Source organism: Somniosus microcephalus, chromosome 4, assembly GCF_052327205.1.
Source record: "Somniosus microcephalus isolate GS21.2 chromosome 4, FLI_Smic_1.0, whole genome shotgun sequence".
Lineage (NCBI taxonomy): Eukaryota > Metazoa > Chordata > Chondrichthyes > Squaliformes > Somniosidae > Somniosus > Somniosus microcephalus.
In genome coordinates, this window is record NC_140990.1 from 281,013,968 (window position 1) to 281,041,746 (window position 27,779).

Sequence of the window (27,779 nt, forward strand, 5' to 3'; positions counted from 1 at the left end):
AACCAAATCACTGTTTGGATTTGTGGTGCCTGAGTAAAAGATTCATTGAAGTCAAGAATCATTTGTGAGTTCCTCCCCTAAACCCTTTCTCATGCATCAATGTTTTTTGTTAAGGTTTGCATAGTCTTCAAAATCCTCTGTTAATTTGTATCACAATGATCTGCCCACTTGCTATTAATCTTTTCAGAATTTTGTACAAGTTTTCCTAAATTAGGTCATTGTTATTCTTATGCACAACACTAATTCTAAATAAAAACTACAAAAGGATAGATGATCCTTGTCAGACTGGCATGCAAAAAACTGTCTGCATTTGATTCACTAGATTCTTAACTAGCTATCTATATTACAAAGTATAGTGTTGCTCCCAAACATACTTCTGGCAATGGATTGTTCAAAAAAGGAATTGAACTGTTATCTCAAATCTATAAACTTATCAGCAGCTTTTCAGATTTCTGATAAGTGTATTGAATGCAGGAGACATAATAAGCATAAAAGGTATTTTTTTAGTTCAACTTAATAGGTGTACTGTATTTCTACAGTGAAAAAGTAATAAAAAATTCTGTTACTTTTTCATTAAACTTTAATCCTTTGCAATTGTGCATGTATTCCAAGGGTCACACAATAATATGTATACAAAATTTAAATACTACAGAAGTTTTAATTTTGTTTTGACTACTGTTAAGAAAACCAGAAGAGCTAAATATGAAGTTAGTTTGGTGTTGACATGACAGCTTAATGAATATGCTGTGGCTTGGCTCACTTTACAACAACATACACTTATATAGCAACTTTAGCAGACTAAAATGTCCCAAGGTACTTCAAAAGGCAGAAAATAACTGGAGACCAAGAAATTGAGGAAAACAAAAGCAAAATACTGTAGATGCTGGAAATCTGAAATAAAAACAGAAAATGCTGGAAATACTCAGCCAGTCAGGCAATATCTGTGGAAAGACGAAAGGGAAGTTCTGCTACAACTGTACAGGATATTGGTGAGACTACACCTTGAGTACTGTGTACAGTTTTGGTCTCCTTATTTAAGGAAGGATATACTTGCATTGGAGGCAGTTCAGAGACGATTCACTAGGTTAATTCCAGAGATGAGGGGTTTGACTTATGAGGAAAGGTTGAGCAAGCTGGGCCTATACTCATTGGAATTTAGAAGAATGAGAGGTGATCTTATTGAAACATATAAGATACTGAGAGGGCACGACAAGTTGATGCAGAGAGGATGTTTACCCTCGTGGGGAAATCTAGAACGTGGGGGCACAGTTTTAGAATAAAGGGTCGCCCTTATAGAACTGAGATGAGGAGGAATTTCTCAAGTGTTCCAGGTGTGGGTGCAAGATATTTGGAGTGGAACTCAATGGGGAGGCTTGTCCCCTTTCATGGCGATGACACTGGAATAGCTGGGTATGGCATGATGACATTAGGCGTCCCACAATGCAGCACTTACACATCAGTTGACATCAACACCCTTAATGAATCAAGCATACATTGGACGCTAGGATTAAGTCCTGGCTGAAGTGGGCCCTGCAGTTTTTATAGTGTTGGTTTTCTTGTGGCAATCAGATGCAGATTGGTCAATTGCCACTTTTTATAGTATAATATTTAAATTCTGGGCCTTTGGGGACTTCTTTAAACTTCATTTGACATGCTACCTCATAGACTATGACAAGGCACTGTGGTGATTTTCTTCCACCTTCCTGGCCCAGTCAGGCTGGATGCCATAATTGTGCCAAAATGGCATGATCACTTGCCCAACATATGTAAATTCACTGATGCCAGGATTTCAGATAGGGGTCAACATCAGAACCAGACAGAGAGAAGTCCCAGGGAACTACCTGGAGTTTCAGGGTTCATATCTATGAATAGTAATATAGAAGTTTAATCCCATGCATTTACCAACTATTTTGTATTAGTTTAAAATTGCTCAGCTCTAAATCACTTTGCCCTAATTCTATTGTGGTGATTAAATGGACCAATTGAAGACGTTCACAAAACAACAAATGATGCAATTTTTCATTTCTTGGTTCACTACTTACCTAAATTCAAGCCCTGGATGAGAAGTCCCTGTGATAGTACAAATGCAAGGCTTTGAGTTAAACTGCGAGATGACAAGTTGTAGCTTAATTTGAGCTGTAGCACGATCAGAGGGTGTGTATGTGACAACAATCTCAACTTGTCCATTAGCTGGTATTATTCCTGTGGGTCAAACAAAATCCAATCATCAAACATTTACATTTATAAAAATGTTACATGACTTACAATAGGTATGATATTGGCAGGAATTTTCTGGGGCGTTCTCCCCATAACCTTTGATAGATGCATAAACAGTGTTTCTGCCGGTCTTCTGTCGAAGTTATGGTGGCCGATTGGGTGAATCCCTAGGAAATTCCCGGTGAAACAGTATACTACCATCCTCTCACAAAAGACATCCACCAGGTTCACTAAGTTTTTAAAACATTTGTGCTCTAAGCGGTCATGGCATGACACCTCAGTAACAGGAGGAACACTAAAACATAACAGGAAATGATAAAGGAACTCCAGGCCAAACAAGATCATGAAGAAGTGCAAGGGGTGAGCCATGGGGAGCTTTGTCTGTGCAGGCAGAAAATTCTTTTAAAAAATGAGAAAATCTATAGCTTTAGTACATTGACACGGGTGACAGCCGTGGCTCAGTTGGTAGCACCCCCCTTGCCACTGAGTTGAAGCCCATGGAATAAAAGGGACAGTGGCAGTATGGATACGAAATTGGCTAAGTGACAGGAAACAGAGAGTAGTGGTGAATGGTTGTTTTTCGGACTGGAGGACAGTATACAGTGGTGTTCCCCAGGGGTTGGTTCTAGGACCACTGTTTTTCTTGATATATATTAATGACTTGGACGTGGGTGTACAGGGCACAATTTCAAAATTTGCAGATGACACAAAACTTAGAAGTATAGTGAACAGTGAGGAGGAGAGTGATAGACTTTAGGAAGACATAGACAGGCTGGCGAAATGGGCGGACACATGGCAGATGAAATTTAATGCAGAAAAGTGCGAAGTGATACATTTTGGTAGAAAGAATGAGGAGAGGACATATAAACTAAATGGTATAATCCTAAAGGGGGTGCACGAACAGAGAGACCTAGGGGTATGTGTGCACAAATCGTTGAAGGTGGCAGGACAGGTTGAGAAAGCAGTTAAAAATGCTTACAGGATCCTGGGCTTCATAAATAGAGGTATAGAGTACAAAAGTGTGGAAATTATGATGAACCTGTATAAAACACTGGTTCGGCCCCAACTGGAGTATTGTGTCCAATTCTGGGCACCACACTTTAGGAAGGATGTGAAGGCCTTAGAGAAGGTGCAGAAAAGATTTATGAGAATGATTCTAGGAATGAGGGACTTCAGTTACGTTGATAGACTGGAGAAGCTGGGGTTGTTCTCCTTGGAGCAGAGAAGATTGAGAGGAGATTTGATAGAGGTGTTCAAAATCATGAGGGGTCTGGACAGAGTAGATAGAGAGAAACTGTTCCCATTGGCAGAAGGGTCGAGAACCAGAGGACACAGATTTAAGGTGATTGGCAAAAGAACCAAAGGCAACGTAAGAAAAAACTTTTTAGGCAGCGAGTGGTTAAGATCTGGGACGCGCTGCCTGAAAGGGTGGTGAAGGCAGACTCAATTTTATCTTTTAAAAGGGAGTTGGATAAGTATCTGAAGCAAAAAAATTTGCAGGGCTACAGGGAAAGGGCAGGGGAGTGGGACTAGCTGAGAGTCGGCACGGACTTGAGGGGCCAAATGGCCTTCTTCCGTGCTGTAACCATTCTATGATTCTATCCTATGAGTCAGAAGGTTGTGAGTTCAAGTCCCATTCCAGAGACTTGAGCACAAAAATCTAGCTTGCCATTTCAGTGCAGTACTGAGGGAGTGTTGCAATGTCAGAGGTGCCATCTTTCAGAGGAAACGTTAACCCGAGGCCCCATCTGCTCTCTCATGTCGACGTAAAAGATCCCATGGCAATATTCTGAAGAAGAGCAGGGGAGTTATCCCCGGTGTCCTGACCAATATTTATCCCTCAATCAACAGCACTAAAAACAGATTATCTGGTCATTATCACATTGCTGTTTGTGGGAGTTGGCTGCCGCGTTTCCTACATTACAACAGTAACTATACTTCAAAAAGTACTTAATTGGCTGTAAAGTGCTTTGGGACGTCCGGTGGTTGTGAAAGACGCTATATAAATGCAACTTTTTCTCTCTTTATTGATGATTTCTCATTCATTTAACCTTTAAATATGAAATACCAAATTACCACGAAAATTGGCAGTGTGATTCTGAGGATCTGTATCTACAGGTCAGCTTGCTGTAGGTACACTTAGCTATGAATTGATGTGAATCAGATATGATTTGAAGTCTGTTGAAAGGGAAGGAGACCTGGCTGTTATAGTGCATGAGTGTCTAAAGGTTCACGGCCAGTACCGAGAGGCTATAGCAAAAGCAAATAAGAATATTAGGATTTATAGCTAGGACGATTCAATATAAAACAAAATGCACCATAATGACCTTAGTTAGGCCCCATCTAGAATATTGTGTCTAGTTCATGTTGCCTCATATATAGAGATATAGAGGTCCTGGAAAAGGTTTGGAGCAGGGCTACTACATTGATATCTATTTTAAAAACACTCTAGTTTTAAAACACTTTCACAGTAGGCTCAGGAATCTGGGTCTTTAGTCTATAAAAGCATAGACTTTGAGGAGCCTTGATTGAAGTATTTAAAACGATGACAAGACTGTGTACAATTGGTTAGATTATTTGAATTAGATAGGGAGAATGAGGGGACATGTGTACAAGCTATGTAAGCATAGAACTATGCTAGTTGTCAGGAGGTTTTACTTTTCCAAGAGGATCTTTGACCTTTGGAGTAGGTTGCCGACTCTTGAAGTGGAGGCAGATTCACAGCAAACATTCAAAAGAGAGCTGGATGAGTTCCTGGAGGAGGCTGATATCAATGCATACAATGTTGGACGGGATATTGGATAACAAACTGTTATCTCCTGGAACTTGTTTTCGATCACCTTTGGGGGTCGGAGAAGAATTTTCCAGAATTCCTTTTTCCCTGAAATGCCCTAGGGTTTTCTTATCTTTTTTTTTGCCTCTCACAGGACATTACATGGCTGTTGCTGGGTGGGGGTCATGTTGCCTGATTGCAACATAGCAGAATGGGGCAGACTTGATGGACCAGATGGTTTTTCTCGTATGTTTGTATGACATGAAAGATCACTTGTTATTGTAAACCTATTTTATTGTATTGTATACGCAGTATTTCTGGTGGCTGAAATTAAATGAAGGAAGCAAATCTGAAAAGGTAAAATTAAATAGTATTGTATCCTCCTATATTTCAAATGTCTACATTTATATCAGAAATATTTAGGATTCCCTAAAATTATTCTGTATAATTTGTAAATATATAAATTTAAAATGAAGCAACAAGTAATTACAATTTGTTGAAAGGTGTGTATGTGACCTAGTATAGAACAGTATATTAGGTCAACTTTGTGCATGATTTAATAAAAGTTCCTACGGAATTTTATATGGCTGGTTTAGTGCTCTAACAATAATTTATTGACTTGAATGGTTATTTGCATGCTTACTCCCAGGGACCTGGGAGTTAATGTGCATAGGTCCCTGAAGGTGGTGAGACATATTGAGAGAGTGGTTAGCAAAGCATATGGGATCTTGTGCTTCATAAATAGAGGTATTGGGGAAAAATTCAGTATCACCCCATTTGGGGCGCAATTATCGGCCGGGCGCAAAGTTTAGCGCCTGGTGCTAATTATCGCCTCCGACGGCAAACTTGGCTTTTATCGCCCCTGGAGGTGATTGGAGCGCTAAATCAGGCGCTACTCACCTCTCTTAAGGCGCTACGACCGAGGTGCGAGGCACTACCTCAGAGGGCGGGCGCAGCACAGGTGCTGCCAGTTAGTGATTGAACACAGACACACTGGCGCCGGTCAGTTCTTAAAGGGGAGGGTCGATCTTGCTCTGCAGCCACACCCTGCTCATTGGAGCCTTGAATCTCGGCCTATGGCTAAATCTAGCAGCCAAACACTATGGAGAGGGCCAGGGGGCGAGCACAGCACTTCTGCAAGCAGGCCTTGGAGGTTCTGGTTGCCGCGGTGGAGCGCAAAAGATCCACTCTGTACCCAGAGAGTGGCAGGAGGCCTTTGCCACGCGAGTATAGAAGAGTGTGGAGGGAGGTGGCTCAGAGAGTCACCTCAAGCAGCATGGTGCCTAGGACCAATCTGCAATGTAGGAAAAAGTTCAACGACGGGTCGTCAGGGTGAGTGCCTTTTGTTCAAAACCTCTCCATCCCTCCATCTCAACCTCACTTTATGGCCAGAGGGTCTTAAAAGCCCCAATGCCCAACACTCATCCAACACCTATGGCCCTTTCATCAAACACACATGCACATTCCACACTTTGCATACAGTAAGGGCTATTCAACTATGGGAGGCATTTCAGGCAAGGCCATGGCTGCATACAGTAAGGGCTATTCAACTATGGGAGGCATTTCAGGCAAGGCCATGGCTGCATACAGTAAGGGCTATTCAACTATGGGAGGCATTTCAGGCAAGAATATGGCTGTATATTTACTCAGACGCCGTCCTTTTCCTTGCAGGCCAAGCTGTCTCATAATAGGAGACAGCAGCAACGGACCGGTGGAGGGCGGCCTCAGCTGCAACCCCTCAGCGAGCTTGAGGAGCGCGTCCACAGGATTGTGGCAAGCCGGGTGATTGGTGCTGTCGCCACTGGAGACGCCGACCCCGTTCTGGACAGCAATGGTAAGGTCATCACCTTTTTGTCCTCTCTCCTTCCACTTGTTCCTCACAACTCCAGCCTTTGACACTTTCAATCCAAATCACTAAATCACTGCACTCATGCCTCCCTTGCTGCCACCCTGTCCTCATGCTAAAGCCACTCTTGTACCTCCCTGCTTTCAGATGGTGATTCACCAGCTGAGGAGACGGGCCCTCAAGCTGCCAGTGGGAGTGAAGCTGAAGGCGAGGAGGAAGAGGAAGCCGGAGCATCAGCGCCACCCTCTCCCGAGGTAGCCCATGCCCACACTGGGAACACACCTTCCCTGGAGGGGAGATGGGGGTGAAGCTCCCGGACCCAGCGGGCTGCAGCAACGCGATGGGGGTAGGGAAGCTCGGGGGCCTTCGCCCCGGAGGGAGAGTATGCCATCAAGTCCTGCTGCACTGGACGCAGAGGAGGAGCAGGTCCTCGCTGAAATGAGCGCCCAGGCGGAGCAAAGGCACACTGAGCTCATGGCTGCAGTGGCAAGGGTGCCCGAAGCCATTGAATTACTGGCAAGGAGTGTGGAGCACTTCACTGTAGCACAGGCAGATGCCACGCAAATGTTTCATGCTGCAATTCAGTCACTGGTTGCCATGACCCCATCTCTGACTGCTCTCATGCAGACTCAGATTGAGGCCACGTGAGCACTGACTGCTGCCATTGTCGCTGGTTCGGACACATTTCCCCGGGGCTCTCACCGTGCCGCAGCAGGCCAGCAATCTGTGCTCCAGCAGATTGCTCCGGATGCTGAAGTGCTGCCCCGTGGGAGTGCCAGTGTGTCGGTCGAGCAGGGACGTGCTGTCCTCTCTCAAGATGACAGCATTCCTGCTGCCACCACTGTCACTTCTCTACTGCACTTGCCACCGCCTGTAGGACAGGCTGCTGCCGCCCATGCAGAGTTGGTGCAGTCTGCAGCTGGGCCCTCCAGGCTCAGAGCTGGTCGAGGCCGTCCTTCAAGGGCATCTGCAGTCTCAGGTTGTGACAATCAGCAGCCTTCCACCAGCCTTGCTGCAGCCACTGGGGTCCCATTACGGAGGAGCATCAGGGTGGGAAGGGGGGAATTTCGCAAGGGAAGCAGATCACCCTCGATGGGAAAAAAGTAGGAGGTGTGACAAAAAGTTGTTCATTGTTTTATTAAAGGCCGAGGTTCGTGCTCAAATTTTTTTAACTGCTTTGGACATTGTCTCCAGGTTGTGAGAGCCAGTAATGTTAATGACTGTTTTATTTTGTGTTTCTTTCTATTAGTTTGTCCTGTGGAAATCAGTCACACAGAGTTTGTAAAATAAATAAGTTTCTGTATTCAAAATGTACATGTTTGGTCTTTGCAATCATTGTTGCCTTGACCGGCTTAGGGGATGCGGGATGATTTCATTCAGGTTGTTTGAATGGCAGAAGCCATTTCCTCAGAAGGGGCCTAGAAGCAACTTGCTATGAGCTTTTGATGGACGGCCCTTCCACTTTGTACATTGTGTGCCTCCCTCCCGTCTTGGTGCTGCTGATGATCATCCTCCTCATCTTCCTCCTCCTCTTCCTCTTCCTCCTCTGGTGGTGCTCCAATGTCTGGTGGCATTGGCTGGGTCCTGAGGATTGCAAGGTTATGCAGCATGCAGCACACAACAACGAAGTGGAAGACTCGCTCAGGCGAGTACTGCAGGGCTCCTCCAGAATGGTCCAGACAGCGGAACCGTTGCTTGAGCACGCCGATTGTGTGCTCAACGATGTTCCTGGTAGCTTGATGGCTCTTGTTGTATCGCAGCTCAGCAGGGGTGTTGGGCGAACGGAGCGGTGTCATCAGCCAGGTGCACAGTGGATATCCCTTGTCCCCGAGAAGCCAACCACCTGGGTGATGCGGTGCCTGGAAAAGGTCTGCCACAGAAGTCTGGCGCAGGATGACGGCATCGTGGCTGCTGCCAGGAAAGTGGGCATTGACAGCGAGTATCAGCTGTCTGTGGTCACAGACCAACTGAACGTTTAAGGAATGGAAGCCCTTTCGGTTGTGGAAATCCTCGGCATTCTCTTGCGGCGCACGCAAAGCCACATGCGTGCAGTCAATGGCGCCCTGCACCATGGGGAAGCCCGCTATCATCGCAAAGCCCATTGCGCGCTCTTGCTGCTTGTCCAGGGTCATGGGGAAAGAGATGTACTCTCGTCTCCTTTTAAAGAGGGTATTTGTGACCTGACGGATGCAGCAATGCACCATGAACTGGGAGATATTGGCGATGTCCCCAGTAGCTGATTGAAATGAGCCGGTGGCATAAAAGTTGAGAGCTACTGTTATCTTCACTGCAACCGACAGAGACATCCTGCTCCTCAGTTGAGGCTGCAGATCTGGCTGAAGCAGGTGACAGAGCTCCGTGACCACCTCCTTGCTGAAGCGCAGCCTTCGCAAACACTGCTCCTCAGACATATTAATGTAGGAGAACTGTTGGTGAAAAACCCTGGGAGGGTAAGGTCTCCTGTACAGAGGCCTGTTGGCCCTCCTCCATCTGGCCATGATTGCCACTCTCTCTCTGCATCTCTGTGCTCTCCGAATGTGATGGAGAAGGACAATGTCCCCATCCATTGCAGCCCCCATAGTATCTAGGCAATCAAAGTTATGAAGGTCGAAAACCAAAGTACCTGCAAAGTTATGGTCAGACGCCAAAACTACCTCAGACAGCGTTGACTCAATGCAGAAGTCTCTCTTTCTCTCTCTCAAAATCTCTCTCTCTCAGAACGAGTGGTGCAAAAATGGCTACCACACAAAAGCCAGGAAGAGGCCCCCTTTAAATAGCGCCACCCCCCCCCCCCCAGCCCCACAGTGACTGGGAAACATACAAGATAGGAGCAGAAGTAGGCCATTCGGCCCTTCGAGCCTGCTCCGCCATTCAATGAGATCATGGCTGATCATTCAAATTCAGTACCCTGTCCCTGCCTTCTCTCCATATCCCTTGATCCCTTTAGCCTTAAGAAATATATCCAACTCTTTCTTGAATACATTTAATGAACTGGCCTCCACCGCCCTCTGTGGCAGAGAATTCCACAGGTTCACCACTCTCTGGGTGAAGAAATTCCTCCTCATTTCAGTCCTAAATGTCCTACCCCTTATCCTTAGACTATGACCCCTGGTTCTGGACTCCCTGACCATCGGGAACATCCTTCCAGCATCTAGTCTGTCCAGGCCTGACAGAATTTTATAGGTTTCGATGAGATCCCCTCTCAATCTTCTAAACTCCAGTGAGTATAAGCCCAATCGACACAATCTCTCCTCATACGTCATTCCTGCCATCCCAGGTATCAGCCTGGTGAATCTTTGCTGCACTCCTTCCATGGCAAGAACGTCCTTCCTCAGGTAAGGCGACCAAAACTGCACACAATACTCAAGGTGCGGTCTCACCAAGGCCCTGTACAACTGTAGCAAGACATCCTTGTTCCTGTACTCGAACCCTCTTGCTACGAAGGCCAACATACCATTTGCATTCTTAACCGCCTGCTGCACCTGCATGCTTACCTTCAGCGACTGGTGCACAAGAACACCCAGGTCTCTTTGCACTTCCCCTTCTCCCAATCTATTGCCATTCAAATAATAATGTGCCTTCCTGTTTTTGCCACCAAAGTGGATAACCTCATATTTATCCACATTATAGTGCATTTGCCATGTTTCTGCCCAATCACCTAACCTGTCCAAATCGTACTGGAGTTTCATGACACCCTCCTCGCAGCATACCCTCCCACCCAGCTTTGTGTCGTCTGCAAATTTGGAGATATTACATCCAGTTCCCTCGTCCAGATCATTAATATATATTGTGAACAGCTGGGGTCCTAGGACCAATCCTTGCGGTACCCCACTAGTCACTGCCTGCTACTTGGAAAACGACCCGTTTATTCCAACTCTTTGCTTTCTGTCCGCCAACCAGTTCTCTATCCAAGTCAATACCTTGCCCCCAATCCCATGTGCCTTAATTTTGCACGCTAATCTCTTATGCGGGATCTTATCGAAAGCCTTCTGAAAGTCCAAATACACCACACCCACTGGTTCTCCCTTATCTATTTTACCAGTTACATCCTCAAAAAATTCCAGTAGATTAGTCAAGCATGATTTACCTTTTGTAAATCCATGTTGACTTTGTCCGATCCTGTCACTGCTTTCCAAGTGCTCTGCTATTACATCTTTTATAATGGACTCTAGCATTTTCCCCACTACCGATGTCAGGCTTACCGGTCTATAATTCCCCGCTTTTTCTCTGCCACCTTTTTTGAATAGTGGGGTAACATTAGCTACCTTCCAATCCATGGGTACTGTTCCAGAGTCTATCGAGTTCTGGAAGATGACCAGCAATGCATCTACTATTTCTAGGGCCACTTCCTTAAGTACCCTGGGATGTAGATTATCAGGCCCTGGGGATTTATCGGCCTTCAGTCCCATCAATTTTCCTAACACCAGGCAGAAAGGAGGGGGGCGCCACTCAATTTCCATCCTGGGGTGTCACAAGGGCATTGCACTCTCGAATGACGTCAAGATCTGCGTGCGCAGGAGATCGGGCGGTATTGTTTAGCGCCGCCGCAAAATGTCCGGTCAATTTCGCGAGAAGCACAGATATCGCCACGCCCGGGCGCTAGTTGCGTTGCGCCCCATTAGCGCCCTCTTAAGGCGCTAACGGGAGGTGCAAACCAGCTGAATTTTCCCCCCATTGAGTACAAAAGTAGAGAGGTTATGCTGAACCTTTATAAAGCGCTGGTTAGGTCACAACTGGAGTATTGCGTCCAGTTCTGGTCACCACACTTTAGGAAGGATGTGAAGGCACTTGAGAGGGTGCAGAGGAGATTTACCAGAATGGTTCCGGGGATGGGGGATCTTAGCTACAAGGACAGGTTGGAGAAGCTGGATTTGTTTTCATTGGAGCAAAGGAGGTTGAGGGGTGATTTGATAGAGGTGTACAAGATTATGACGGGTTTATTATGCCTATCAATTCATCCAATGAAAAGCGACGAGTTAAGAAAGTAACTATAGGTTTTTATTGGCTAAATAACAGAGCCCACCCTCGTGGGTGATCGGATCCAACAAGGAGGAATACCAGCCAGTCGACCACCTTTATACCTGGGCAGGTAGGTGGAGCCATGGGCGGAGTCAGCAGTGGTCAACCCAGGTATAACAGCGTGACAAGAGGCGACCTCGTATAGTGATACAACAGTGTGAACAGTGATAACCATAGAGTAACGATATAACAGTGATAACTATAGTGTAACGATAGTGAACGACAAAAGTGGTTTACCACATTCACCCCTTGTTTAGATTTGAGTCCGGCGGGGTGATGTGTACTACCAGTTCTGGTATGTCAGTCTGTCCGGAGGCCTCGTAAGCCTTTCCGATCGTCGCAGCGGCGGTGTTGCATTCTCCGGTGGTGATGCTGGTGTCTGCGTGGTCGGCGAGGGCTCGTGGGGTTCCGGCATGCCGTCTACCTGAGCTGGAATCGGGGGGGGGGGGGGTGGGGGGGGTGAAGGTGGTGTCTCCGGAATGCTCGAGGGTGCGAGGTCTCGCAAGGAGACTGTGTCCTCCCGCCCGTCTGGGTATGCCACATAGGCGTACTGAGGGTTGGCGTGCAGGAGGTTCACCCTCTCGACCAGGGGGTCCGTTTTATGGGCCCTCACGTGCTTTCGCAGCAGGACGGACCCCGGAGAGGTCAGCCAGGTTGGTAGTGTGGTTCCCGTAGTCGACTTCCTGGGGAAAACAAACATTCGTTCATGGGGGGTGGCGTTAATGGCAGTGCAGAGTAGTGACCGGATGGAATGCAGCGCTGCCGGGAGGACTTCCTGCCAGCGGGAGGTTGGGAGGCCCTTAGACTTTAAGGCTAAGAGGACGGCCTTCCATACAGTCGCGTTCTCTCTTTCCACCTGGCCGTTCCCTCGAGGGTTGTAGCTGGTGGTCCTGCTTGCAGCAATACCTCTTGCTAGTAGGAACTGGCGGAGTTCCTCGCTCATGACGGAGGAGCCCCGGTCACTATGTATATAGTTTGGGAACCCGAACAAGGCGAAGAGGTCGTTCAGGCATTTAATGACCGTGGTACTGGTCATGTCTGGGCAGGGGAAGGCGAAGGGGAAGCGGGAGTACTCATCAACAATGTTGAGGAAGTACACATTACGGTCAGAGGACAGGAGGGGCCCCTTAAAATCGATGCTCAAGCGCTCGAAGGGGCGGGTGGCCTTGATCAGGCTTGCTCTGTCCGGCCTAAAGAAATGCGGTTTGCACTCGGCACAGGTCTGGCAGTTCCTGGTCATGGTCCTGACCTCCTCGATGGAGTAGGGCAGGTTGCGGGCCTGAATGAAGTGGTAAAGTCTGGTGACTCCGGGGTGGCAGAGGTCGTTGTGGAGGGTCTGAAGTCTATCAATTTGCGCGTTGGCGCATGTAATTCGTGATAGAGCATCAGGGGGTTCGTTCAGCTTACCTGGCCGGTACAAGATATCATAATCATAGGTGGAGAGTTCGATTCTCCACCTCAAGATCTTGTCGTTCTTGATTTTACCCCTCAGCTTGTTATTAAACATAAAAGCGACCGAACGCTGGTCGGTGAGGAGGGTAAATCGTTTGCCTGCCAGGTAGTGCCTCCAGCATCGTACAGCCTCCACAATCGCCTGGGCCTCCTTCTCGACCGACGAGTGTCGGATCTCAGGGCCCTGTAGGGTCCTTGAGAAGAAGGCCACCGGTCTCCCCTCCTGGTTAAGGGTAGCGGCTAGGGCGAAGTCGGATGCATCGCTCTCCACTTGGAAGGGGATGGACTCATCCACCGCGTGCATTGTGGCCTTAGCAATGTCTCCCTTAATGAGGGAGAAGGCAGCGCATGCTTCCTCCGTAAGGGGGAAGGATGTGGACTTCATGAGGGGTCTGGCTTTGTCCGCATAATTGGGCACCCATTGGGCATAGTAGGCGAAGAGCCCCAGGGTTCTCTTCAGCGCCTTTGGGCAGTGGGGGAGGGGTAACTCCATGAGGGGGCGCATTCTTTCGGGGTCGGGGCCGATGAGTCCGTCCTCTACTACGCAGCCGAGGATGGCAAGGCGTGAGGTGTTAAACACACATTTCTCCTTATTGTAGGTGAGGTTCAGCCGTTGGGCCGTACGGAGGAATCTCTCTAGATTAACATCATGGTCCTGCCGGTCGCGGCCGCAGATGGTGACGTTATCTAGATAGGGGAACGTGGCGTGCAGCCCATTCTGGTCAACCATCCGGTCCATCTCCCTTTGGAAGACCGAAACCCCGTTGGTGACGCCGAAGGGAACCCTAAGGAAGTGGTAGAGGCGGCCATTCGCCTCGAAGGCGGTATACTGGCGGTCCTCAGGGCGGATAGGGAGTTGGTGGTAGGCCGACTTAAGGTCGATGGTAGAGAATACTCGGTATTGTGCAATCTGATTGACCATATCAGATATGCGGGGAAGGGGGTATGCGTCCAGCTGGGTGTACCGGTTTATGGTCTGGCTGTAGTCGATGACCAGGCGGTTTTTATTGCCGGTCTTAACGACCACGACCTGGGCACGCCAGGGGCTGCTCTTCCCCTCAATGATGCCCTCCTTCAGGAGACGCTGCACCTCAGAGCTAATGAAGGCTCTGTCCCCGGCGCTGTACCGCCTGCTCTTGGTAGCGACGGGTTTGCAGTCGGGGGTGAGGTTAGCGAACAGGGAAGGTCGCGGGACCTTGAGGGTGGATAGGCCGCAGGTGTTACGCGGTGGGCGGTTTAAAGGCTGCTGGTTGTCGACTGTGAGTGGGGGGAGGGGTCCGCCGTATGCTAGAGTGACGCTTTGGAGGTGGGATTGGAAGTCCAGCCCTAGTAGGACGGCAGCGCAGAGCTGGGGGAGGACGAGGAGTTTAAAATTTTTATACTCCGTGCCCTTAACCGACAGGGTCACGACACAGTAGCCGCTGATGTCTGTGGCGTGGGACCTCGATGCCATCGAGATCCGGTTGCGCGTTGGCCGGACAGTGAGGGAGGTGTGGCTCACCGTGTCTGGGTGGATGAAACTCTCCGTGCTTCCGCTGTCGAACAGGCAGGTCGTGGCGCGGCCGTTTACTTTGATGTCCATCATGGACTTGGACAGGTGGTGCGGGCGGGCTTGGTCCAGTGTGACGGAGGCTAGTGTGTGGCTCAGCGAGCTGCTGTAGTCTGCGGGTGAGGCGGTGGTCGAGTCCGGAGGCGAAGTGGCGGTCGAGCGTGGAGGGTGAAATGGCAGCGCCCACGAGGTTGGACAAAATGGCGGAGAAGATGGCTGCCCCCACAACTCACATGAGGCACTGCTGGTGTCGGTTGCCTGGATCAAAGATGGCCGCCCCCATGACTCACACGTGGGGATACTGGCATCTGTGGCCTTGATGGAAGATGGCCGCCCCCACAACTCGCATGAGGCACTGCTGGCCTCTTTTGATCTCTGTTGGCCTCTGCAGGCCTTAGCAAAGTGGCCTTTCTTCAGGCAGCTTGAGCACGTCGCGTTTCTCGCTGGGCAGCGCGCCCTAGTATGTTTCGCCTGGCCGCAGAAGAAGCAGCCAGCGGCCCGATCGCGGGGGTCCGAAGTCGCAGCCGGTACCGGGGGTGGCGGTCCCGATCGGGTCCGGGATGCCGACGCAGAGGTAGGTCCCAGGGGCGGCGCTGCGAGGGGTATCGCAGTCGGGGTCGGTCCCGAGTCCCAGGGTCGCAAATTACTGTACCTGGAGTACGCCTCGAGGTCCCGATGGGCCACTTCTAGGGAGCGAGCGAGGGCTGCAGCTGTGTTCAGGTCAAGGTCCTTTGCTTCAAGAGGTCTTTGCCGTGTGTAGTCGGACCGCAGGCCTTTCACGAAGGCATCGCGGACATTATCTTCAGTATTTTCTGCCGCTGATACCGCTTTAAAGTCACAGTCCCTGCCGAGTGCTTGTAGCGCCCGTAAAAATTCATCTACCGACTCTCCTGGCTGTTGCGGGCGGGATCTTAGGAGGTGTCTGGCAAACATGGAGTTTACCGGGCTCCGGTACTGTTGTTTCAGCAGGTTGATGGCGGCTTCGTATGTTTTAAGGTCCCGGATGAGTGCGAATACTTTAGGGCTCACTTGGGCGGTCAGAACCCTTAGCATGGATTTCTGAGGCACGCCGGATTCTCCCAGGTAGGATTCGAAACAGCTCAGCCAGTGTTCGAAGTCGAGGGCTGAGTTTGCTGCCTGTGGGTTTAGATCCAGGTACGGTGGTCGGAGGGCTCGCAGCCAGGCTGGCTGCTGTGGCTGTTGTAGCTGGGCGTCTGGCTGGTCGCTTGGCTGGTCGTTTGACTGCTCAAGTGTCGACATTTTAAAATTTAGCCAATAAAATTGATATACCTATCAATTCATCCAATGAGAAGCGACGAGTTAAGAAAGTAACTATAGGTTTTTATTGGCTAAATAACAGAGCCCACCCTCGTGGGTGATCGGATCCAACAAGGAGGAATACCAGCCAGTCGACCACCTTTATACCTGGGCAGGTAGGTGGAGCCATGGGCGGAGTCAGCAGTGGTCAGCCCAGGTATAACAGCGTGACAAGAGGCGACCTCGTATAGTGATACAACAGTGTGAACAGTGATAACCATAGAGTAACGATATAACAGTGATAACTATAGTGTAACGATAGTGAACGACAAAAGTGGTTTACCACAGATAGGCTAGAAGGGGAAAGGCTGTTCCCACTAGTTGATGGTACAAGGACTAGGGGACACAGATTTGGGTTTTGGGCAAGAGATACAGGGGGGACGTGAGGAAAAACTTTCTTACGCAGCGAGTGGTGAGGACCTGGAACTCGCTGCCGACAGAAGTGGTGGAAGCGGAGACGCTCAATGTTTTCAAGGGGAGATTGGATAGGCACTTGAGGGAAATAAACTTGCACGGCTACTGGGATAGAGCGGGGGACTGGGACTGATTGGATTGCTCTACAGAGAGCCGGCATGGACTCGATGGGCCGAATGGCCTCCTTCTGTGCCGTTATGACTCTATGACTTTCTTTCTTCCTTGTTTTAACATTTGTTTTAACTTAAAAGTTTTTATAGATATATGAAGAGAAAAAGATTGGTGAAGTCAAGCGTAGGTCCCTTGCAGTCAGAATCAAGGGAATTTATAATGGGGAACAAAGAAATGGCAGACCTATTAAATACATACTTTGGTTCTGTCTTCACAAAGGAGGACACAAATAACCTCCCAGAGGTGTCGGGAACATAGGGTCTAATGAGAGGGAGGAACTGAAAGAAATCAGTATTTGTAGGGAAATGGTGTTAGGGAAATTGACAGGATTGAAGGCCGATAAATCCCCAGGGCCTGATAATCTACATCCTAGGGTACTTAAGGAAGTGGCCCTAGAAATAGCAGATGCATTACTGGTCATCTTCCAAAATTCGATAGACTCTGGAACAGTTCCCATGGATTGGAGGGTAGCTAATGTTACCCCACTATTCAAAAAAGGTGGTAGAGAGAAAACGGGGAATTATAGACCGGTAAGCTTGACATCGGTAGTGGGGAAAATGCTAGAGTCCATTATAAAAGATGTAATAGCAGAGCACTTGGAAAACAGTGACAGGATCGGACAAAGTCAACATGGATTTACAAAAGGTAAATCGTGCTTAACTAATCTACTGGAATTTTTTGAGGATGTAACTGGTAGAATAGATAAGGGAGAACCAGTGGATGTGGTGTATTTGGACTTTCCAAAGGCTTTCGATAAGGTCCCGCATAAGAGATTAGCGTGTAAAGTTAAGGCACATGGGATTGGGGGCAAGGTACTGACTTGGATAGAGAATTGGTTGGCAGACATGAAGCAAAGAGTTGGAATAAACGGGTCTTTTTCTGAGTGGCAGGCAGTGACTAGTGGGTTACCGCAGGGATCGGTCCTAGGACCCCAGCTATTCACAATATATATAAATGATCTAGACGAGGGAACTAGATGTAATATCTCCAAGTTTGCAGAAGACACAGAGCTGGGTGGGCGTGTGTGCTGTGAGAAGGATGCCGAGAAACTCCAGTATGATTTGGACAGGTTGGGTGATTGGGCAGAAGCATGGCAGATGCAGTATAATGTGGATAAATGCGAGGTTATCCACTTTGGTGGCAAAAACAGGAAGGCAGATTATCTGAATGGAATAGATTGGGAGAAGGGGAAGTGCAATGAGACCTGGGTGTCCTTGTGCACCAGTCGCTGAAGGTAAGCATGCAGGTGCAGCAGGCGGTTAAGAAGGCAAATGGTATGTTGGCCTTCGTAGCGAGAGGGTTCGAGTACAGGATCAACGATGTCTTGCTGCAGTTGTACAGGGCCTTGGTGAGACCACATCTTGAGTATTGTGTGCAGTTTTGGTCGCCTTATCTGAGGAAGGATGTTCTTGCCATGGAGGGAGTGCAGCGAAGATTCACCAGACTGATACCTGGGATGGCAGGAATGACGTATGAGGAGAGATTGGGTCGATTGGGCTTATACTCGCTGGAGTTTAGAAGAATGAGAGGGGTCACAGTCTAAGGATAAGGGGTAAGCCATTTAGGAAAGAGATGAGGAGGAATTACTTCACCCAGAGAGTGGTGAACCTGTGGCATTCTCTACCACAGAAGGCAGTGGAGGCCAATTCATTAAATATTTTCAAGAAGGAGTTAGATGTATTTCTTAAGGCTAAAGGGATCAAGGGATATGGGGAGAAGGCATGGACAGGGTACTGAATTTGGATGATCAGCCGTGATCTCATTGAATGGCGGAGCAGGCTCGAGGGGCCGAATGGCCTACTCCTGCTCCTATCTTCTATGTTTCTATGTTTCTAAAACAATGCTGAGCATATTCAGAGAAAATAAGGACTAAAAAATTATACATTATTTTATTAAGATTTTTTTAACTGAAGGAAGAAGAACTCCAAATCTAGGGCTTCAACAATAGTTTTAACTCATTTTCTAGCCAGTATAAGATAACCATGTTTACCTAGTTTGGTGTAAATGTAATGTTTGAGTACAGCGGGGAAACAGTTCAACAATAATCACTAGTATAAAATGTTAATATAGTATTGAAAGTTCTCCTACACACCTGCTGTTGGCTGCATTGTGAATGCATGATGAAGTTGTAGAAAAGTCAACTGGAACTCAAAATCAACTGGACAGCTGCATCGCAAAGGGATGATGGTGTTCTTGCTGTAAAGTTTGGAAAAATAATACCATTAACATTTGTGGTAAAATACAGAGCATGTTATACAAGTAAGGCAAGCTAATAGATCAATCACCATAGTCATCTGATACAAAGATTATTCAGAATTATAAAATAAGTTCAAAATACAAGTAGATTCAGCTAAACTAGCAGTAGCATAGGATCCTTCAAATTTGCTACACCTATTATTTACAATGTGCTACTTATAAAGATACAAAAACTATTCAATTTGTATTTTAAAAAAAGACAAACTTCACTGGGACGCACCTCCGCTCACTGTATTTTGATAGTTATAGAAATACCCTCACCCATCTTATGTAAAAGTTAAGATTCAGCATTCAAGAAGGAGTTAGATATATTTCTTAAGGCTAAAGGGATCAAGGGATATGGGGGGAAGGCAGGGACAGGGTACTGAATTTGGATGATCAGCCATGATCTCATTGAATGGCAGAGCAGGCTCGAGGGGCCGAATGGCCTACTCCTGCTCCTATCTTCTATGTTTCTATGTTTCTAAAACAATGCTGAACATATTTAGAGAAAATAAGGACTAAAAAATTATACATTATTTTATTAAGATTTTTTTTAACTGAAGGAAGAAGAACACCAAATGCAGGACAAAATATCTGGAAGATAAAGTTGAAAGGGAAGAACAGTTAAGGAAGATCAAGAGAAAGAAGTAAGAGTTCAAAGGAGGAGTTCCACATCAGGATATTTTCAGAAAACAAATGTTAGTTATTAAGAATTATAATTAAGATTCTTTTGTTTTTTTCTGTCCACCTTGGTATTACTAAGGGTACTGGTTTAGAGTTAGTAGCCTGAAATTTCTGTTTGGATCTGCCCAATTCGCAGGTATAAATTGGCAGACCCGACCTGAAAACTGGATGAAGTTCTGTGACGTTGGATCTTTGTCTATTTTTTTTTGCCAGTCTCATTTTCACTGTCATTTCCAGCAGCTACATGTAGCGCCAACCCATTTTGGGCGGTTCCATGCAAATGAAGTGAAAATGATGCCATGCTGTCATGCACCTCACTTCAGTCTTATTAGAGCAGTTTCACTTCCTGACCTATTTAAACGGGTGTTGAGGATTGCTTGGTGCTGAGCACAAGATACAAGAGAATCCAAACATTGATTGAATCAGTTTAAAAATTATTTGTGCCTCATTTTTGCTTCAGCCAATTACTTTACCAGTCGCCTTTGTACCATTTGCTGTGGGGCTGGTGTTTATTCCCTGAACTTTTAGGCCGAGGACAAATTCCTCTGTATTGTAGCTTTCTTAAAGAGAATGAGGGTCAATTGAGGGATGCCAGGCTGATCAAGCAGCGCTGCAGGTGTATGGCACCCACCTGCCAGTACCACCACAACAGAATATATAGACAGAGGCACACATACCTGAATTTGTCAGAGGAACAATTTCTGTGGAGGCTTTGCTTTACCAAGAAAGCCATCATTGAGTTATAAGATATGCTCAACTCCGTTCAGAAGGCATTCCCTTGACTAGCATGTCTGGCCAATGCATTAGCAGTTCTGTATACAACTTTTCCCTTCCCTCCAAGACTATGCCATCATCCACAACTCTGTGCACAACTCACACAGCTTCCATTCATTCCATACCTGCCCAAGAACAATTATCTGCACACAGACAAAATTAGTGCAAATATAATTTTAATGTGAAGCCATATTATACGTGTGCCTAGTGTTTGCTTTTATGGTGCTCCTCCTTTGTCAGTGCGTGATGTGTATATTCTTAAACCTAGTCTTGTGCTTTTCCTAGGTGCCTAATCATTGGCAGCAGTGTGCAAGTGGGTGGCTGCTGAGTTGCAATAGTATCTTCCTGGGACTGAATTTGCCCTCATCTCTGTCAACCAAATCTAAAAATGGATCTGCTGCAGGTCGTATCTCCTGTGTTGCTGCATGGACAGGCTGGCCCTATGAAAGAAAGACTTGCATTTATATAGTGCCTTTTACAACCACCGGACACCTCAAATCGCTTTACAGTCAAGTACTTCTTTTGAAGTGCAGTCACTGTTGTAATGTAGGTAAACGCAGCAGCCAATTTCCACACAAGGTCCCACAAAGAGCAATGTGATAATGACCAGATAATCTGTTTTTGTTATGTTGGTTGAGGGATAAGTATTGGCTAGGACACCAGGGATAACTCCCCTGCTCTTCTTCGAAATAGTGCCATGGGATCTTTTACATCCATCTGAGATGGACAGACGGGGCCTCGGTTTAACGTCTCATCTGAAAGATGGCACCTCCAACAGTGTAGCACTCCCTCAGCACTGCACTGGAGTGTCAGCGTAGCTTAATGTACTCAAGTACCTGGAGTGGGACTTGAACCCACAACCTTCTGACTCAGAGGCGAGTGTGCTACCAACTGAGCCACAGCTGACACTTTAATACATACTATATTCCTTTTATACCTCCCATGTAGCTTGTGGGAGAGCCCTCATGTGCTGCCATCTAGAGGAGCTGTATCATCATCCACGTCCATTCCTGCCATGCTACAAGTCCTGTGTACTGGATCAGCAAGGCCACAGATTTGCAGGAAAGTTGACCTAATAGTACCAGTGAGATCAGTGAAGCCCTACCTCATGGTTGTCTGTAACTTCTCACCAAGCGTGTTGAAGCTAGAAGAGCCATCCCTCTCCAATCTTACACCCCATCTCTATGGCAACTGTTGGAGCATCCATGAAAAAAGCAGTCTGCTTTGAGGGCCTCTGGCATGGCAGCCTCTGCTGCAGATGTCCCTGGAGCTGCTACAAACTCCGTGGTGGGCTGTATTCTGATGTAGTCCCTAATTCATGCATCAATGCTTGATGCTTTGCCAGTATTGTTCTTTTAAAAGCAGGAATTATGAAATGTGGATCCCTATGTTATTTAGCAGAGAGGCAATACATACTGGTCAGCAATGTCTTTCTACTCATGTCACCAGCAGTTGCTCCTGCTCTGTGTGTCTGTCACTGCATTCTTCTCTGGCTTAATCTAATCCCCCAGAATAGATAACTCAAAGATGTTGTGTGCTTTTAGGTGCTGGCAGCACCAGATGCAATAGATCTGTGTCTTCTTCCTCTGGCACATTTCAAGGAGCAAGAGGATGAGAGGATAGAAAGGCTTCCTGAGCAGTGACATAGGGGAACATTCATGATAAGAGGGGTGTTCATGATATGGTTTATTACAAGTTAATTTGGTGTACAATAGGAAGAGAAGTAGAATTTCATCATGAACCTGCAGCTGCCATATGCCCTCCGACTTTCCCATCTCTGATATCCTCAATGGCCTCCCAGGATTTGGAGTCCTTACTCCTCTTAGGGGGTGAGGTTAGATGTTTGGGGGGCTGCCACCTCCTCCAGTTCTCTTTCAGCTGTTGTGGACAAAATACCAATGATACAAGGGAACCTAAAAATCATTAGCATGGTGAATAGGGGGGTGCCTATGGATGTTGTCCATATGGACTTCCCAAAGGCATTTGATAAAGTTCCACACAACAGATTATTAGCAAAAGCACACAGAATTGGAGGTAATCTTGTGACTTGGGTTGGTAATTAGTTGTGAGGTCAGGGTTAGAGAGCAGCATTAAAGAGAACATTCTCCGATTGGCAGGATGAAACAAGCAGTATAACCCAGAGATCTGCACTGAGGCCTCAGCTTTTCACTATATATATCAATGATTTGGATGAAGGAATTGGGTTGTATATCTAAGTTTTCAGGTGACACTAAGAGGCACAGTAAGTTTTTAAGTGTATGTCTTTATTATCTGTAGTAATGCTACAATAATATTAAAATCTGTTGAGAATTAACTTTTTTATTGGTGTCATGACTGCGAGAAAAAATGTTGATGTCTGGTCCAAAAATAATAGCATCATTACCTAAATGATTAATATAGGATTTGTTGGAATACGCAAGAAATAATCTTTCCAAGAAATTTCTAAAGTTCATTCCAAACCAAACATAAATTATTGTATGACAGTAATAGAAAAACCATAACTTGTGCATTAAATTTCTCTATGAGGCTAGTAATCCTATTGAAACAGAATTAGCTGGCATGTAATGCACTTTATGAAGCGTTTTTAATTAAATTGACTTCAGAGTTATCTTCCTTATTATCTGTGCATTGTTCCACATCTTCTTCCACCACTCTTTTGACAGAAACAAGTAAGATAATTTTCCACGGGTTGCTGTATACCGAAGAATTATTAGAAAACTGGATATTTATTTGCTTAGCACCTAAAATTGCATTGTTCACATAAATAAAAGAAAAACTTGCATTTATATTGCACTTTTTAAAATGTTGTGTCTACACAAGAACTGTCAGGTTCAATATCACTGATCTCTCCAGTAAGCAGATGCTACATCTCTTATGATCAGGAGTTTACCTTCACTGCCAACAATCTAGCATGACCCAGGTATATGACCCAGATAACAATTAAAATACCTTGTTATGTGTATTTGATACTATAATCTCAAATATGCCTCCATGTGCATTTTTCAAATTTTCCAAAAGGCGACTTATTCATGCATTAGTGAAATGAAGCTGAATGTAACAAAACAATTTGTTTTGTTACCATTGTTAAGTGAGTGTACAGAATAACATCTAAAGTAATTCTCGCTTCACTTTGACTCCTCATAGCATTAAAAATAACAAAAAAATGCCACACTGTCCCGGTTAGCGGGCAAAATTAACTTTTCTGACCAAGGTTTCTGCTGTAACTAGTTGGCTGTCTTAAGGAAACCATTAGCCTATCTGTCTCTCTCAGCAGTCCTTCTAGAACTGTCTTGTAGGCAATGTTTCTGCCCTTTGTTCCTATTGGGACAGGAAATCAGCAGCTTGACGTCTGACCCTCTCCATGGCCAGGGGTTAGCAAGTAGGACTGTCAATTAAACTGGCTGCTGCCCCTCTAGATGCGGGTCCCAGCCAGACAACCTAATGCTGTGTAAGCATAAATTCAGTCCCTCCCGCCATATTCATGTGTGAATGTCAACTGGACTTATTGGCATGTAACAATGACCCTCCTCTATTAACTTTATGGGGCGCTCATTAACATACCTATCTCCTCTTTGTTTCAATGGCTTCAACCTGCTTTCTTTCGTCAAGATAAAAGAAAGGATACTGTATCCTTGGGATTAACCCTTAAAATCCTGAAACTGCTTTCATATTAAAAACATGTTGTCCTGGAATTTGTGGTCTTGATTACGGCAAACAGGCAGCGTTCGCCATCATTTCATCTTTGAAATTGACCGCAAATTCAGGATTTAGCGCAGGCGCAGCCTAATGCAGAAATCCTGAAGTTGCGGTCTGTCATTGAACGCTCCTCCACAGGCTGCGCTATTTCCCCCCCACCCCCTCCCGAGCCGGCAATCAGTGTAATCTCTCAAATCATGGAAACTGACAAAAACTTCAGCTCTTCCGCGGTAATTATGCTGTTAAATGCCCCATTAAAAATTAGACCCTTTTGGATTAGGTGTATTGACAGCGTATTGACTGCTAAACAAAGGTTATGGCCCTGAAAAACTAATTTTGATCATCTTTATTTCAGATTTGCTTTGTCCCCATGTGAGAGCCCCAATCTTTGTTTTACTCTCTAATATTTTTAAAAAGTTAGAATTTTAAGAGCTTACCCACTTCCTGGTACGTTGTCTGTGAAAATCCTGCATTTTAATTGGCTGCTTAGACAGCTTGTTGACGTCACAGCAGCTCTTTGCTGGGAATCCCCATTAACTTCTGTTGATTTCAATTACACATTGGAAAAGCCATAATAATCGCCACAGAGATCGCGAGATCTTTGTGTGAAGCTTACTTCGGGCCAGCGGCGAACACCTTTTCTTCGCTGCTGACTGCAAATTCCAGTCATTATAGCTCAAACCAAAATTCCTTCTAGGCCAAGTAAACAACATGCCCTAACTATGAGAAGCACTTTCCACATTCTCAAAATATCCCAAATATATCACAGCCAAAGAATTACATTTGTTTTTGAATTGTAGTTACTGTTGTTTTTATAGGCAAACTTGGCAGCCACTTTTCACATAACAAAGTCCCACAAACACCAATGAGATGAATGACCATTAATTTGTTTGGTGGTGTTGGTTGGAGAATGAATGTTGTCCAGGACACCAGGATACATGTTCTTCTTCAAAAAATTGCCATGGGACCTTTTACTTCCACTTGAATAGGCAGTTTAATGTCTCAGCCAAAAGACAGCACCTCCAGCAATGCAGTACTGCACTGAAGCGTCATCCTAGATTATGTGCTCAAAGTCTCTGGAATGGGACTTAAACCCACAACCTTCTAATTCAAACTTAAGAGTGCGACCAGAGTGTGTTGCCAGCATGAAAGTATTTTGACATTCCTCAAGAGATGTTGCTTTGTAACAGGATTTCTAAATACTCCAAGGTGCTATCTTTTCAAACAACTAATCCTGGCTGGGCTCAGGGGAAGCATTTAATGGAAACAACTTGCTGTCATGTAGGGAGACTCCCCAAGTCAAGAACCCAAAGGCAGATCTCTGGTACCAAAGAAAGCCTCAGTGTCAGGTCTCCCCTACATAGGCGAGGCAGGGCAGTGACAGTGGGGACAATACCAGCTCCAATTCTCTTTCATTGTGTTTTTTATCTTTTTGTATTTCACCCCTTTCTTTTCTGTAGGCAATGACTCAAGCAGGTGTACAATAACATGGGCGCTGAATGCCCTCTGATCCCTTTCCTAAATGGCCATTCCTCATGTGTGAGCCTAGATAGTGAGTGTCCTCATCAACACATACGTACATATACCTTTCGGTAACAATGTGGACAATTATAACACCCCCACTACCATTCCAGCTGAGACCAGTTAACTCAGCGCAAAGTGGGGATCGAAGCTGTATTGATCCAGTTCCATGTGGAGCAGTGAATTTACACACTCAGACATTTTGAGGCTCTGGAATAAACTGCTGATTCAGTAGTTTGTATAAGTGAATTAATCAACTAAGTCATGCTACAATAAACTCCTGGCATCCCATTTTCTCTACTTGATAGCACACATTTGGATTTAGAAATGATAGGTTAGATTTTCATTGATTGCAATGGAAATTAAAATCAGGCAGTTTCTGTAATGGGTGGCCAATCCTCAAAGAAAGTTTTACACCTGGGCGCAAAGTTGAAAATCTATGACGGTTTCTCCAGGAGAGGTGGTTATTAAACAGAACTCAAGAAAAAATCTACGAAAATATCTATTCTCTAAATAAAGAAAATACTCATTTGTCAGATTGTCACTATGCTAAGCTGTAATTTTAAACAAAGTAATGAATACTTCAGTCCTGCAACACTATTTTTCAGTAAGCAGCACTCATCAAAGCAAAGTTCACATCTGCATTTGGAGTTCCACGAGTATAAAACTGATATATTTTCTGCTTTTGTTAAAATGATTGTTAATCAATTCCTGTTCTTCCAAAGTACTTAAAGTGAGATGATCAGGCTAAACTTTGGTGTTTCCCATTGCGTACAATAATACAGCACATTGAAATTATTATTAACACCTTAAATGTGTCCAGTTGGGAGTCAGTAGAAGTAATGCTCGAGTTACACCTTTCCAGCATCTCACCAGCAACATAATAGTCTAAACAACGATAGGAGATATTCAGACAGGTGTATTGTATTTAAAACACAAGCAGAAATGTTTAAGCTGCATTTGCGTATTGGATTTCATAACTAGGCAAAGATGGTTGATGCAGCTGTGGAAAGAAGGATGACTGCTTGACTCACCAGGGGGTCACAACGGCAAAGGCTGGCAGTCAAAAAGCATAAGAACTCATCAAAAGTGTGAACTCATTGGGCATAACCTTCTGCACAAGGAAGATGGCCAGTAAGAAGCTTAATACATGAATTAGGGCAAAAATGTAAACTTATATGAATACAATAATGACATCAGCAAGTTTTGTAAGGCTAAATATGTCAAGGTGCTCCGGCAGTAAGTAACAATTGAAACATTCAGGTCATGGAGGTGATACAGAGAAGAAGCACAAGAATGATTCCCAGAAGTTTGAATTAGGAGGAAGGACTGGAGAAACTGGGGGATATAATTTTGAGGACTCTCACCCAGCGGAAATGGGATGGTATTACCCCGAAAATGGCTCGAAGAACGTACCATAAGAACATAAGAAATAGGAGTAGGAGTAGGCCATACAGCCCCTCAAACCTCCTCCACCTTTCCATAAGTCCATGGCTGACCTTCGGCGTCAACTCCACCGTCCCACCCGTTCCCCATATCCCTTGATTCCTCTAAAGTCCAAAAATCTATCTATCTCAACCTTGAATATACTCAATGACTGAGCCTCCACAGCCCTCTGTGGTAGAGAATTCCAAAAATTTACAACCCTCTGAGTGAAGAATTTCCTCCTCATCTCAGTCTTAAATGGTCGACCCCCTATCCTGAGACTATGACCCCTACTTCTAGGCCCTCCAACCAGGGAAACAACCTCTCAGCGTCCACCCTCAAAATTCCCTTCAGAAACTTATATGTTTCAATGAGATCATCTCTCATTCTTCTAAACTCCAGAGAGTATAGGCCAATTCTACTCAATCTCTCATCATAGGACAACCCTCTCATCGCAGGAATCAATCTAGTGATCCTTCGTTGCACCACCTCCAAGGCAAATATATCCTTCCTTAGATAAGGAGACCAAAACTATACTCCAGGTTTGGTCTCACCAAAGCCCAATACAATTGTAGCAAGACTTCCTTACTCTTGCAATAATAGCCAACATGCACTGGTATTAATCTTCCAGAATTCCCTAGATTCTAGAACAGTCCCCAAGGATTGGAAGGTAGCAAACATAA

General features: G+C 45.8%; 1 protein-coding gene across 2 annotated transcripts in view; it reads right to left on the reverse strand.

Annotated features, from left to right (window-relative positions):
• cfap221 (cilia and flagella associated protein 221) overlaps positions 1–27,779 on the reverse strand; it is a 382,896-nt gene that overhangs the window by 283,671 nt on the left and 71,446 nt on the right. For both annotated transcript variants that reach the window (XM_085986538.1, XM_085986539.1), the window contains exons 6-7: positions 18,851–18,954; positions 2,043–2,202 (exon numbers count right to left, since the gene is read on the reverse strand). In XM_085986538.1, the coding sequence (XP_085842664.1) occupies positions 2,043–2,202; positions 18,851–18,954 (264 nt within the window). The remainder of the gene's footprint in view (positions 1–2,042; positions 2,203–18,850; positions 18,955–27,779) is intronic.